At 39.2% G+C, this 15,055-nt stretch overlaps 1 protein-coding gene across 1 annotated transcript in view; it reads left to right on the forward strand.

Moving 5' to 3' along the window:
- Window positions 1-533: 533 nt before the first annotated feature.
- The window catches only part of LOC306878031 (A disintegrin and metalloproteinase with thrombospondin motifs 16-like), a gene marked incomplete at both ends in the record, with an annotated part of 68,280 nt that continues 53,758 nt past the window's right edge, over window positions 534-15,055 (forward strand). Inside the window, 3 exons of the mRNA XM_079430115.1 lie at window positions 534-629; window positions 711-801; window positions 3,893-4,221. Of these exons, the coding sequence (XP_079286241.1) occupies window positions 534-629; window positions 711-801; window positions 3,893-4,221 (516 nt within the window). The remainder of the gene's footprint in view (window positions 630-710; window positions 802-3,892; window positions 4,222-15,055) is intronic.

The raw sequence follows: 15,055 nt of genomic DNA on the forward strand, positions 1-15,055 counted from the left end.
AGGTTTTCATCATTACGTTTTAACAAGTTTTTATTTTGAGTTTTATGAATTTTCATTTTCAGGTTACTGAAATAGAAAGTGGTTTAAAAGTTTAATCAGCTGATCACTGCGGGCTTTACACCACCTTAACTTGAATTTAAAATGTAGGGCAGCAGTTACTGTCAGTTGGTTAACTTTTTACAGGGACCCTCCTCTCGCCAGGGGCCGGGGCTCTTACGCACAGCACAGGTGTGGGCTGTGATTGGCTGTTTGGGAGCGCTGCTCCAGACACTCACTAAAGCGCACTGAGCGGAGACTCTGAGAACATCTGCATGAGCAATGGCACAGTTATCCTCAACCACACTGCATTAAAGCACTGAGAGAAGTTCTCCAGAAATGCACAGTCAAGGTGCAGATCATGGATTCGGGATCGCGTTTACTGCGCTTCACTGATGCTGTGTGATATATTTGAAGAGATTCAGTGAGAGCGCGGCGCGCATTTGGAGAGGCACAGAGGCTGTTCGCGGCAGATTTTGGATAAGAGTCTAGGAGATATGGCTTGCCTACGCTGTGTGCCAACGAGGAGGAATTACACCGCATCCATCTGTTCTGTGCTGTTCATTCTGTTTTTGATACTCGGATGCCAGCAGGTGAGCAAACACGCGCCTGTTTCGTCAATATTGCTTTGTATTGCAATGCAAATGATGCATGTCCACTGTCTGTCCATGTAGAGATCTCACTGTGCATCTGCAACCCTTCAGGCTGGTCCTCATGTAAAGCATAAAGCTCTGCTGGAAACACTGCGGTTGCCTCACAACACAGGTGAGAGTGTTACAGTTACCTGTCAGATGTGATTGACAGATGTCAGTCACAGTTACGTTATATGAGCAATTTATTGATATTGCATCATTAATTTAGATTTTCCTCCTCAAAATTAAAAGAAAGCAACTCAAAAATATCTTTGTAAGAGAATGACTTTTTTGCAGTTGCACAGTCTATATGGGATGTGGTCGGCAGGGGGCGCTAGATATCCTAATTAATCGGAGCCCTATGACAAATGCACCTTAAAATACAAGCTCAGAACTGTTGTGTTGAGGTGATCAGGCCATTTAAAGATAATAATAATAATGAATGCATTAATAATAACAGTGCACTTTATTGTTTCTTGAGGTGACATTTAATACCTACAGTGTTAGCAAATCCTGACACCCATGCATGCACACACATACACACACACACACACATTTATTTAGCTTTCTAAATTAGAATATAAAAATAAAAAATAGCACCATAAATTTGTTTTTATATAAAGCTAGTTATAATAATCCTATGGTTTGGTTACAGACTAATCCAAAGCCGTATCCTAAAAGAAGACTAAATTGAATTATAAAAAACAAGAAAAACATGTATTTCATATGAATCATTTGAGGGTGCCCCCAAAAGGAGGTTTTGTTTGTCGTTTCTGCGGACCACTTTGTACGCGCACACACACAGACAGAAGAAAGGGTGTGTAGGATAAAGATTGGCATGCACTGGGACTTAGTGAACAATGAACAAAGGCAGACACTTGAAGAAGCTCTCCATCAATCAGCCAAGCTTTACAAACAGTCTCTGTGTGCACCTACTGCCTTTATCCTGCGAAGAGTTTCTGCACTGATTGGCATGAGCTTAGAGACTGGAGTAGCCAGATATAATTGTGTGTGTGTGTGTGTAAGACAATGAGACAGAATGAGAGCCATATCACGGCGGAGAGTTAAGAGTGTGTGTCATCAGTGTGTGTCTCAGCCCATGGTCAGAGATCATAAATCTGTCCGCTCATGTCTGTGAAAGCATTTATAACTTGAGCCACCAGACCACCACAAGGATGAGAAGAGCGCGAATGTATGTGGAGGTCAGAATCACACAACATTAAAACACATCCCCTGACCTTCACCGCATGAGCAGCGTCTCCATGGACCTTCCTATAAATCACTTAAGCTTGCATTTGGTTGGGTACAGTTACTAACTTTTTTTTATGCAATAACAACAGTGCATTTGCTAGATATGGCCTTTTTTATCCTGATGTGAATCATTAAATGATAAATGACTTTTTAATGTTCTCAGTTCATTGAATTCCCTTTAAGATCTGTGTTTGGACTATAGAAACTGCAGCCAGACGTGTTTATTTTGGTGTTGAAACAATTTTCACTCACACAGTAAATTTCACAAATTATTAGAAAGAAACTGCAAGTAACACACTGAATTAAATGTGAAATTTTGAAGACTAAAATAGTATTTTCTTGTATAACACGCTCCAATAATCTTTCTTTTTACAACATTGAAAAATCCTTTTAAGAGCATACTAGTTTTAAAAAGACTTATTAAAGCTGACATGCATTTATTCAATATTAAACACGTCCTTCCCAGCTTATGCTTTTAACCCTTTTCTAGGCTGATCTCCATTAAAAAAGTATAACGCTGTGACTCTTTGAGTATATCGAGCAACATTGACTCAACTAATGGAGTGAGTTTCGAGCATGTTAGTGAAAGTTGAAAAAAAGAGGCGCAACACAAATGTCATTCTTCTAGTTTGTTTGCTTAAGAAAGGAAAAATGTCCAGTGTACCTTGACAAGGCTTAACCATGTCAACATCACCCACTTAGTATGAGCTTGACGTATTCCATTATGGGATTTACATCGTTGTAATCTTTCAAAATGAATACAACACATGATAAAAGTAGAGACGTGTTATTCTTGCTATTTGCATTTAACATCACATATGCAAATCTGTCATTCAGCAAAACAAAATAAAAAAATACAAGAGAGTGGGTTCTCTTCACCTGGGTTATTCACCTGGGGTCCGTTCTTCGTATGCTGCTAACTCAGTTAGCTAGATTTGATTGTTGGCGATTTGGCATGGATTGGTTGGTTCTTCAAAGCTCATCCTAGAGTTGCTGTCATAGCAACCGGTCCATAAACTTAAACCGGCATAGGAGCAGGCTTACTTTGTGTAAACAGGATTAGATCAAATCTCTTTAAGTGGAAATCTGTCCCAGCCACTGCTACTTTATTACAAGAGTACCCGACTGATCCAGGAACAATCATTTAAAATAATTCAAATTAATTTGAAAATAATATAAGAATGTTGTGTAGTCCATAATACTATAGACACAGTTAATGCTGTCATGTAACAAATCTGTTTCAAATGTACAATTAAATGAATTGCTAATTGCAACATTGAAAACAAAAAAATGTAAAGCCTGTACAAATACTAGAACTCGTGAACATAACTGGGAATAATGGGAAAAAACCCTGCACATTTCATTTCTCTATTATTACATGTATGTAGTTTTGTTCGCTTGGTTGTTTTCTTTTAAAGGTCCAGACATTTGTCAAGTATTTCATCAGGTGTCTTTTTTAATGATATGATGTCATTACGTTGCTTTCTTGTCGCCAGCCAATCAATCGCTGCATTGCTGATCGTGGTTTTGAGTATCGATACATCTGCCCCTTTTGGGGAACACAAGAATGTCACTAATCTTAGGCAACTTAATCCAGATATTTTAATCAAATCCACAAATTTGTTTAAAGAACCAAATTAGCCAGAGATCATTTATCACGATTAGAAGATCAGGGGCCAGTTTTACTAAACGGGGCAAGTTAGCGCGAGAGTGCAATTCCAACACAGAGCAGATGGGAGGGGAAATTTCTGTGTCCACACCTCTTCAGCGCTAATTTTTCACTGCGTGACTTTAGTAAAACCTGACAGGACTAGTTTAATGCCAAAAGATGGTTTGCGCTGGCACAAGCTGTTAGTAAAACTGGCCCCTGGAATCTTTCAAATCATCTCAGATGTATTAAGTGAAAGGACCCCTGAACAGAAATAATGCATTCAGCTCCAGCTTTTAATGACCTCAATTCCTCCTCTTTGTAGAATATGAAATCGTGGCCCCATATGAGGTGGACCATCAAGGGCGTTACGTTTCCCATGCCGTGGCCCACCATCACCGCAGGAAACGCTCCACAGAGGGGCAAGATCACGACCGCGCTGTGCACTTTAGACTGCGTGGATTAGGACAGGACTTCCACCTGGACCTGCAGCCGTCACGTGACCTGATCGCTCCCAGCTTCACCGTACAAACTCTGGGCAGGAGCGGCACCAAGAGCCTGCTGCCTTTTCCTCAAGACCACCTCTGCTTCTACCAGGGGGTGCTGAGGTCAGAGGTCAACTCATCCGTGGCCCTGTCGACATGTGAAGGGATGGTGAGTGGATTGATGGGTCATCCTGTTTCACAGCTGATTGTGGTCATTTGGGGAAGGAGTCATTGTCAGAGAGTCTTAATAACAAAACAAGCCTTAAGAGTTTATCCTTGCTTTAAAAACTATATCAGGGTTTCTCTATAGAAACAGAGCGACATGCGTCATAATCTGAAAACCATACCCAGCGGTGGGAAAACAATCCAACACTCTCCATTGACTTTGTATAACGGGAAGCTGTGTCCTTGTCATTTCTGACTTAAAACAAAAAACAGAACAATGTCTAAAAGCTGCTGTGAGACAAGGTGTACAGCAAACAAGCAAAAAAAATAAAAACTACATTTTCATAAGCTGTCAATCCAAAACAAAAAAAAAACGTTTTAGGCGTTTAAGGCAGGGGCGTAAATGTAGTTTAACAGTAGGGGGGGACCATAGGCCTAAATCCCCCCCCCCCCCCCCCCCCCCCCCCCCCGGGATTTAGGCTTATGGTTTAAGGACACAAAAGTAGAGTGTCGAGAACTGCGTCCACTGGCAGGAAATGTAATCGGCGACAGGAAACATTCATTATTTTAACCATGTCAAAGGACTTTTTTCACCACCCTTGTGAACCTGAGAGGAGGGAGATATATTGAGAAACAAAATTTTATTGGTCTGTGTCAATGCCCCTTTTCCTTACCTTGCTTTTTTTTGAGAAATGATCCAACTGAATGGCCCAACGTGAAATACGCTGACATCTACAACTATTTGTGTCCTTAAACGCTCAGTTTTTTTGGGGGGGTCAACAGCTTACAGAAACGTAGTTCTGGGTTTTTTAGCTTGTTTGCTGTACACCTTGTCACACAGCAGCTTTTAGGCATTGTTTTGTTTTTTGTTATAAGTCAGAAATGACAAGGAGGCAGCTTCCCGCAATAGACTTGGTCGGTGTCGCGTCATAGCTGTGTGGGCGGAGTCGGCGTGGGGGAAAACGATCCTTTCCCCCTCATTAGAAAAGCATGGTGTTGACCCAGATTGGTCTGCATAAAATCATTTCTGCCACTCGACAGAGCAAGATATGCAAAAAAATTGCCATATTGGGTCGGACTGTCCATACGGTATCTGTAACTGGACAATCGAACCAACGGAATGGCCAGAGGTGTCGTTTCCTGGCACTTTTTATTACCTGATTGAGTCTCCAGGCAAGAGACAGCTTACTACAAGCCTATACATGACAGCTTGTGAAAGTAAACATTTGTCCTTTTGTTTTGCTTAATTTTAATAAAGTGATAAAGACTAGAGTAAAAGCCTGTCATACTTTTTTATTGATATATTAAAAAGAATTTTAACATTAACAAAACATAGGTAACATTAAAGGTCTACTGAAGTGCCTTGAAATGCACAGCATTATGTGATGTGTGCTAAACGCATAGCCTAATCATTTTCACAAATACACGGCGTACAATAAAAAGATATAAAATAACATGAAAATATCCCTTACGAAAATTAACCGTGGTTACAGCCAAAAAAATGGTTACTATAGGTAAACCATGGTAAAATGCTACCTCCGTCTGTTTATTCGGCAGTATATAAATCTTCAGATCAGGATTTGTTTTTTAACTTATTAGAGGTACAGAACGCCACACAGCAACTTTTCAGCATTGCACCAAGCAAAAATTTGTCGAAATCATAACAAAAAGTAAAGATCAAGCGCCTAACAAGTTCTCCGTGTATTCATTTTAATGCTTTGTTTTCCCCCACGGCATGAACGGATATGACGTTTTTGTGGGCATTCCCAGCAATGCCGATCAAGTCTATACAAAGTAAATGGAGAGCATTGGATTGTTTCCCCCATGAGTGGCTTAAATGCGCTTTGTCTTTATTGTACTGCCTCTGAAATGTGGAAAATGTATACAGCACTAACCCCAACTGATTTATGCTATGCCGTTCAGATAGTTGATAATGATGGTGATAAAAATAGACCAGAAAGCATGTATCTTCTCCTTAGAGAGAAAAAGACCCACAACCTCAAGCATTTTTGGCAGGAACTGTAGAGCAATCGCTGTGCCATCATCAATACACTGAATCACTTGTGTAGACCTTTAAACCGCTGTATTCATCCGTCTAGTGTACTCATCATCCCATCTGTTTGTTTTCTCCGTGGATTAATGTTCAGTGTGCAGAGAAACCTCAACCCTCCAGAGTGCCTTTGTTGTTTTGGCTCCCAGGCCGCACGAGATTCGGCTCCCAGTAAGCGCTGCAGGAGCAAAGTGACTCTGCTGCAGTTCTCATGACTTTACCCTGACTGGACTGACATAAAGTGCTCCGTCCCATCAAAAGAGCCCGTCTAAAAGCCCAGCATTCAAATCCCCTTAAACCAGTGACTCAATAACCCACATAAATTTAGGTCAGGGGAGGTTTTACTTGAGAACAGAGCCCCCTTTTATTAGTCAGATCGACATTTGGAGGATCTGTACTCGTCCTCAGTGGAAACAAACACATATTGCACTCACTTAAGCTTTAATACATTGTTTATCTGTAAACATTTTGTTTTGAAAAGGAGTTCCAGAGCAACACTGAAAGATTACAATGAGCTCTTCAAGGATCTATAAATACTCTGTTTCCCAGTTCACATACTATCCATCCTAAATAGTATTTGACATTAGAATTAATGAATCACAAATCATAGTATGTTGAAATGAATATCCAAAGGTACCCTGATGATTTACTTTTTCCTGTGGAAATTCGAAATGCAGATCTGTGCAAACTTTAATGACTAATATTGCCCACAACCTATTGCACATTGGACAAGGATTTGATTAAGAACTATAAACGCAAATAAAACGTGTTAAGAACATAGCATACGCGTGAGGCCGACGGACAGGTAGAGAAAGGGGTTTGAGTGATTAATAGTCAATATCGAACATGATGAAAAAATATTTATTTAATGTTATCCTCATTATATGTAATCTGCAACAACACTGTGACCGTTTATAAAGCTACGTTCGTTCATTAACTCATTAAAAATGCATCATTAGTTCTCGGCATGAAAGACCTGTGACTGGCAGATCAACGCGCCTCTTCATTTTTCTCCAATACGGTAGGAAATTAAATTAAACAAAATGTGGATGATGTTAACTGTGACAAAATGATTGACAGGGCACTTTAAGCTCGTAACTATGCGACAAAGCGTCCGTTAAAGACGTAATTATAACAAAGTATTGTGTCCCAAAGCTTCCCTTTCTTTTAAACTAAAAATAGGAAAGTATACTTTTAGTCTACTTTTTATGTACTTCTCAGAAATATATTTAAAATGACATTTAAGTATACTTGACTTATACTTAGAAAAAGTCTAAATATATTTGAGCTATGCTTGTGCTCCTAGAATCTGTGTTTTCATTGTTATACGGTGGGGGCGCTAGAACACATCCAATGTACAGAATTTCCCCCAAAAAACACAAGTGAAGAAGAAACTGAACCAACAGATGCTTCCACATGTAATCTAACACGATCATCAGATATGAAACAGCATCAAAACTGTGTATCGTTATGGAATAAAATGTCGACCCATGAAGAGGTAATAATGACCGTCAAGCTTTGGGTGTTGATCGACTCCATCTACGTTTTGATTATCATTCTGAATCCGATTCATAGTCTTTTTTCAGCTTTTTGTTCTAAATGTCATTTATTTGTTTATTTTTTTTGTATTTATGAAACTTACCTACATTCAAGAGTTTAAAACAAGAATGCAAGAAGCTAGAATAAAATATGTTTGTTTACAAGCAGATACCCTTTTCTTTCTTTTGATGTTTTGTATGTTCAGATATTCATATAACAAAATATATACAAATTAATACCTAATAGGGACATAGTGGTATACTTAAAGTATGAGTTCACTTAAAAAAAAACTATGAGAATACATTCAGTATAAAACTACTAAACTAGTAGTTTACTGAGACTATACTTCAAAGTGTATGAAAAATAGTATTTAATTAGCAAAATATCAGTATACCTATGTTCAAGTTTAGTATAGTTGCAGTACAAGCTAAAAACATTGATGTAAACTAGTTGTGTACTCAAAGTTTACTACTGTTATACTTAAAGTATATTTTATATACTAGAAAGTGCACCAATTTAGTCCCAATGAGTATTAAAAAAGGACAATTACAAGTATACTACTAGTGCACTGATATTTGTATACTTACTACATAAAGTATACTTAAAAATATACTTGAACTTTACTTAAGTATACTTAATAAAATAAACTTGAAGTATACTACTTTTTGGTAAGGGTACTCTTCTGTTACATACTCAGAAGTATGTGCTTTTTATTCACAAAAAGAGTGCATACTTTTAGGGCGTAGTAAAAGTAGGTGAATTGGGACACAGCATACAGTATGTTTTCCTTTTTATCTGTTTACCTGTTGTAGTTTATCAATGTTGTGTGTGCACAAAATAGTCGCTGACACAATCAAAATGGTAGCACCGGAGAAGTGCTAATTAAACATCAATGTTTCAGTCATTGAATATTCTCATTTGGGGATATTTTGGTGTGTCCTTCTTTACAGTACTTGGTGTAAAACTAATGTTGGACTAGTTCTCAATTTATATTAAACAGATGATGAACCAACAGTATGGTTTATCGGAAACACACAGCAATATGTGACACATCTGACCCTTGGCTTTTAAATCTGCATCAATATTTTTCAATTGATTTTCACTAAGTGTTGGTTGTTGTCTGGGTGCTTTAAATCCGAGGAAGTTTTATTTCCATTTACCATCTTTGATCACGATCATCTTTGGGCATGTGTTTTTTGAGCAAATTACATGAGTACAGCTACAACATCTATAAGCAGAGACTAATGGCTAAAAAACCCTGTCCAAACCTTGATCCCATGGTTAACACTGGCTCATGTCACAACAGTATGTCAAATGGAGATTTACATTATTAACAATAAGTTGGTGTTAAATCTAAGAACAATAAACATTGAGAAAGAAGTCTTAGCAAGTAGTGAACTCATTCTGAAGAGGATCCGTATCTGATTTTTTACTCAGAGTTAATCTTATGGCAGTTAATTTCCCAATGGCTTTTAACCTCTATGTGATTGTCAGCCTTTAAACGGAGACAGCTCAAATCTTACTGTCATTGTAAATGTACTGGTCTATAACTAGCTGAAATATGTGTTGGAAGTGTAATGTTGTAGACTATCACACTGTCCCCAGCTGGATGTGATTAACAGCGGTGCAGAGTCATTAGTTTACTCCGTCTCTCCTTATGTGTCCGCTAAAGCCTGAGTATAAATTCACTTTGAATGGCGGAGCCCGGCTTGGCAGATCACCACTGGAGGTTGGCAGGGCTTTGATGACAGTCGGAGTTTGTCATAAAAGGTCCCAAATGTGAGTTTAAAGGCATGAGGACTGGACTATTGAGGCAGTGATTTCAAGCTGACGGCTTTATACAAAACGGTACAATAGCTGTCTTTAGTGGTGGCACATGGGATGCCAATTAGGAGGGTCATTGGAAATGGCAGTCTGGGTTGAGACGGGTGCCATGCCATGGAAACTCCATGCTGAAAGTCTTTCTGAAGTGACGCCAGTCTGCAATAACAGGCTAATTGTGAGTGATGTCAGCCATAAGCTGAAGCCATAAATCTACATTTGGACACCCAACCTCCAACACATCTGACACTACACTGTGGATAACACAGCTTAAATAAGCAAAACATTAATACTTACTTAGGGGAAGGTTTTAAAAGCAGCATATAATCAAAATGTTCCTGGTCTTATTGTTAAAGGAACCCACAAATCCTGGCATCATTTACTCACCAAATGTTTTTTTATTCTGCAGAACACAAAAGAAGTTATGTAACATTATGGTGTTTAAATGGGTTGATAATACTGTTTCAAGTTGACTTTAAGGATTTAGAAAGGAAATACTCAAAGATATGAAATCTGAGAGTTGTTCACTGGGACATTAAGACAGGGCAGTCCAAAACTGGTCTAAATTGAGAGTTTGTTGTATCTGTTTTTGGTACAGGTCCTGTTATATTGGACTGATTTTGTTCATTCTTAATTAAAACCAAAGACAAATTCTCAGTCCCCAAGAAAGAATGTTTTGATTTCTGATCCCGAGCTGCTCCATAGCCGAACCTGGTGCATTGGTTCATCGTCTTTCACCAAATTTTTCCCATTATGCTTATGATTTAGCATTCATCATTAGCCTTTGAAAACCAAGCCATGCAACCCGCTGCAACTCTTCAGATCTCTTTTCCAAAATATATACATTATTATCCCTCATAAAACAATTCCATGTTTCACTCTACAGGCTTTAAATGTGGCTTTGATGGACTGACAGAATTAAAGACTAACATAGTTATTTATAATGAACAGAAATGGAGCGTAGCACGATTTGCCCTGTAAAAAACAAAGCAGAAAGAGGCGCCGTTGATGACTAATTGTTGGCGGGAGGTCATCGTTAATGAGCAATGATAAATGCGGTCCTGCTGGAGGTGGCGTTTCTGAGGAGCTGAAGTTGATTTAGCCTTTATATGTACACTTTATGCAATGCAATATCCAGGAAGGAGTTAAGACCGAATCTGCGTCTTCACGACAAGAACAGCAACAGTTAGTCACTGAGATGATGTAAGAGGATTTAAAAACGAATCATTTACACCCTTCACAAATAGTTTCAGCTGGCATATAAACTCTTATAGCAGCTCTGAGGAGAGCAGAGGTTCGGTTTCAGCTTCTAAAAGCGGCGAGGCAAGCACAGGCCACTCTCTCATGGAAATAGGAACAGCGTCAGGTGCATCGCTCAGAGTTTCCTCATATCCGCTCAGCTCCTTTGATTAGAGTTCCTGTAGGGTCGTGCCTGGATCTGCCCATTTCCCAGCTGTTATTTTTCTCCCAGGTAGCGTCTCAGCCCGTCTCCTGGAACTTTATGACTGCTATTTGCACCTTGAGGCTCTCAGTGTATAATTTCATAAGAGGCATTTAAGGAGGCAGCGCAGACATTTGTTTTTAGTTAAGCTTGTCATGGACCTGGCGGAGATTTGTGGCAGATGATTCTTACGTGTTACTTATGCAGGAATGTGGTCAGCAGCACCACTCCCGCTTGACAACATGGATTTGCACTGTTTGCTTACACTAAACTGTACGCTAAGTGCCATGTGTGTAAACTGATTTACATTTTCGAGTTTCCTGCTGGCAGAAATGGAAAGGTACAGATTTCCCTGGATAGATCATCAAATTTATGGTTTCCTTCAAAATTCTCCCGTTTCCCATTTGGCAGTTGCTTTAGACCAAATTTGATATTTATATTGTGTCTGATATAAATTTAACTGAAATTTGATTTATCCATTGCATCATTCCAGAACAGCATAATTCAAGCTCTTAAGGCAACAGTGAATTTCATTCATGTGCCGCAAATCTTTGTCAACCCATGCTGCATCTTTCAGAACGGTACAATTTAGTTATTTTCCCATCGGAAAATGGCCCAAATAGTCCCAAATATTATTGTATCACTCGTGTGTTGCTCTTTACAGCTGAAGTTATGCTGCATTTGGTAATGTATACTGAAAGAATATAGAACAGTTAAACTCTGCAGGTACTCTAAGTGGACCTCGAAGGCCAGATTTGAGAACCCCTGGTTTAGAAGATTGAGAGAACTTTACAAACCTGAGCAGAGTTTGAAAGATTATTGAGACCTCTTCTAAATTCTAGTGTGAAATTACTGGGTCTTCCTTTTCTCTGAAGATCAATTTGAGAAGAAGGAGGTTTATGAAAATTGTCTCTCGAATTAAATCTCTTTGCTGTTTTGGAGTTTTGTTTGTCCCAGCAGTTCTAGAACAATGTAATTCAAGCGCTTACAACAACAGTGAATTTCATTTTTGCATGGCAAATCTTTGTCAACACATCCTGCACCTTTCACAACAGTAGAATTAATTTATTTTCCCAGTAGAGAAAACAAAAACAAAGAGAATTGTATCACTCATTTGTTGATCTTTAATAGGTCATGTTTTGCTGCATTTGATATACTTAAACTGGCCTTAGGTATAGAGCAAAGTTTCTCAGCTCTTTCCACTTTCCTGCAGAGTTCAGCTCCAACTCTAATCAAACACACTTGAACAAGCCAATCAGGGTCTTCAGGGTAACTAGAAAGTCAGGTGAGTTTGATCAATGCTGGAGTGAAACTGGAGTGAAGGCCAGAGTTGAGAACCACTGGTATACAGAGACATAGAGATCTTGACAAACCTGGGCAGAGTTTGAGACGTTGTTGAGACCTCTTCTAAAACTCTATAGGGAGATTACTGGGAACTGTTTCACTGAAGATCGATTTGAGAAGATTTACGAAATTTTGCTGTTGGGTTATTAAATGGATAGTTCACCCAAAAATTACCTACCAGCAACAAAAATTCTTCAAAAGATTTTATTTTGTGTTCAACAAAATAAAAAGATTAATACAGGTTTGGAGCAACTTGAGGGTGAGTGAATGAGGATAAAATGTTCAGTTTGGGCTACATTATCTCTTTTAAGAGATCTCATTTGTGATTTTTTTTTATTTCAAAGAAATGTCACATGCCAGATTAGTTTTCTTTATCAGATGGCAGACCTCTCTAGGCAAAGGTGAAGAACATGTCAATGTCTGTTGTCTGTGTTTAATCTGAACAGAGGTCAGCAGGTTCTCTGTTGTAGTGTCTCTGGAAACAATTTCCAGTGGGTCTCCAAAGCAAAGGTCATCAGCAAATCAAAGCTCTCCGACAGTCTGAGGTAAATCGGGCTCGGTAACTGGAAGTGATGTCACAGAGGATGAACACTAAGCATTGTGCATAATATCTGAAAGACACCATGTGGATTTAATCGAATGGAAAACACGACAGGGGGTCACCGCAAGGTCGCTCACTGTTTGTCTGAATTATGTCACTGAGATCTCGTACTGTCTATCTCAACTAACTAGAAGCCATAATTGCAATCCTGCGGGATTCGATTGACTAAACTTTGGACAGATAGGAAGGACTGACTAGAAGACGTGCATCGAGTGTGTAAACAGCATGAAAGCGCAGTCGCCATAAATCGACCCGACTTTGGGAATTAATCTTGACAACAGCTGAAACTCCCAACACGGGAGCAGCAGGCTGGAGTCATACGGAGTGACCAGTCATGCCTGAACTTCATCCTACGTCTAGCCCGAAAGCCTCGGCTCTGGCAAAGGTCGCTTCTGTTGACTAAACCCTGTGATCTGGTGACAGAAGACGAGCGTATCTCATGAGGATTGCTGCCTTGACACCAAAACAACTGGGTAATTTTGCTCTTTGAAGTCCTCAGCGTCCAATAAAGGATCAAATGCTTGACTGTAGGATCTTTGGTCTCGGGGTGAGATTAAGTCCCAGGTGTTGTTCACTTGATGGAGCCTTGAATCACTGCTCTGGAAACGCCTGGATTAATCTGCTTACAGCTGCTAATGATATCAACTAGCCTGACAAACTTAAAAAACTTGATCCACAGCCAGTGGTTCTTGACTTGTGACTCTCTTTTCGGCTTGAAATCTATTTTGTCTAATATTTTTAGGCAACCACGTCAATTTTATTTCTGCCGCCTTCAGCTCTATAAAATACTGTCATTAACATGGAGTGACATCAATTCCCATTCAAGATCATAAGTTGGTTCATAAATTAGAGTCATCCGTGCTCGTAGCTTTGCATTAATGGATCAGTTGTGTTGCTGATGAGAGTTTTATGAGATGAGCTGAATCACCTGTTTAAGGATACAACAATTCATATTTCACTTCACCTCAGTAATGCAAATTACCCAAATACTTCATCTTAATGTTGTACTAGTTGCACTTTTTTAGAAACGTTGTTGATTACTTTACCTGCCATATAGACTGCTTAGCATTAATTGCATTTATTTTTGAATGCCTTGCATTGTGTGGCAAAAAGGTAGTATATAGACGTACATGTTATGGCATATGAAAAGTGCTCTATACATTATAAGCATGTTTGTATAGCAGAAAGAATGTAGAATCACTACTTGCATCGAATGTGCTGAATGAAACCTCTATGAATATAAGTGCATTTGAATTTCAAGACAAATTGAGTTGTGTCCTTTTATTTAGCATTGTCTTGTTATTTGCCGTGAGATGTTCAGTACTATCTCACTGCAAATGCTTGAGAGTTGGCAACCTCCCTTTTTTCAATACTTCCCTGTAAACGTACAGTATACATGTGCTGTGTTAATTAAAGTGTCTAATTATCATTACACATCGTGGGCAGTTCCAGAATCTCCTGAGCGTTGTTTCAGAAGTGTTGCAATCTGTCAGCACTTACCTCCCATACAGGCGTTAATTACGTGACGAGATGTGTATCCTCTACACACACTGTGATCTTGGATCAGGGCTGTTTAGTCTGGCGAGACCTGTATGGCTTCGCTCGCTGATTACTTAAGCGTGGAGTGAGGCCAGTGTTCCTTGAGCAAGTGAGACCAGATCTCTGCTCGACTGTGTTGGTATCAAAAAAGTGGGAAAAAGCAGGGTAGATCAACATTAACCTCTGTAGACAGGACATACACTCTTCAAAGTTACACTTGTGTAAGTGTTTATGAGATGTAGATGATTGTGAAAAGCTTGTACACATAAACATCTGCTCAGTTCACATTAAGGACCATTAAAAATCGACCTCAAACACACATTAAAGACTTCAGTCCTTGATTGTACTCGTGTCCTCCAGACAGCTCTGAATGTGTCTCTTATTCACCTTCATGCACAAATCCTCATCTCAAGTGTTGTTGGCAGTGACAAATGCTAATCAGATGCACACTGGGTTCAAACAGGTTCTCAGAAGGGCTTTTCTGTTTGTTTGGAGAGCAGCTT

Source organism: Barbus barbus (genome assembly GCF_936440315.1).
Source record: "Barbus barbus genome assembly, chromosome: 12".
NCBI lineage: Eukaryota > Metazoa > Chordata > Actinopteri > Cypriniformes > Cyprinidae > Barbus > Barbus barbus.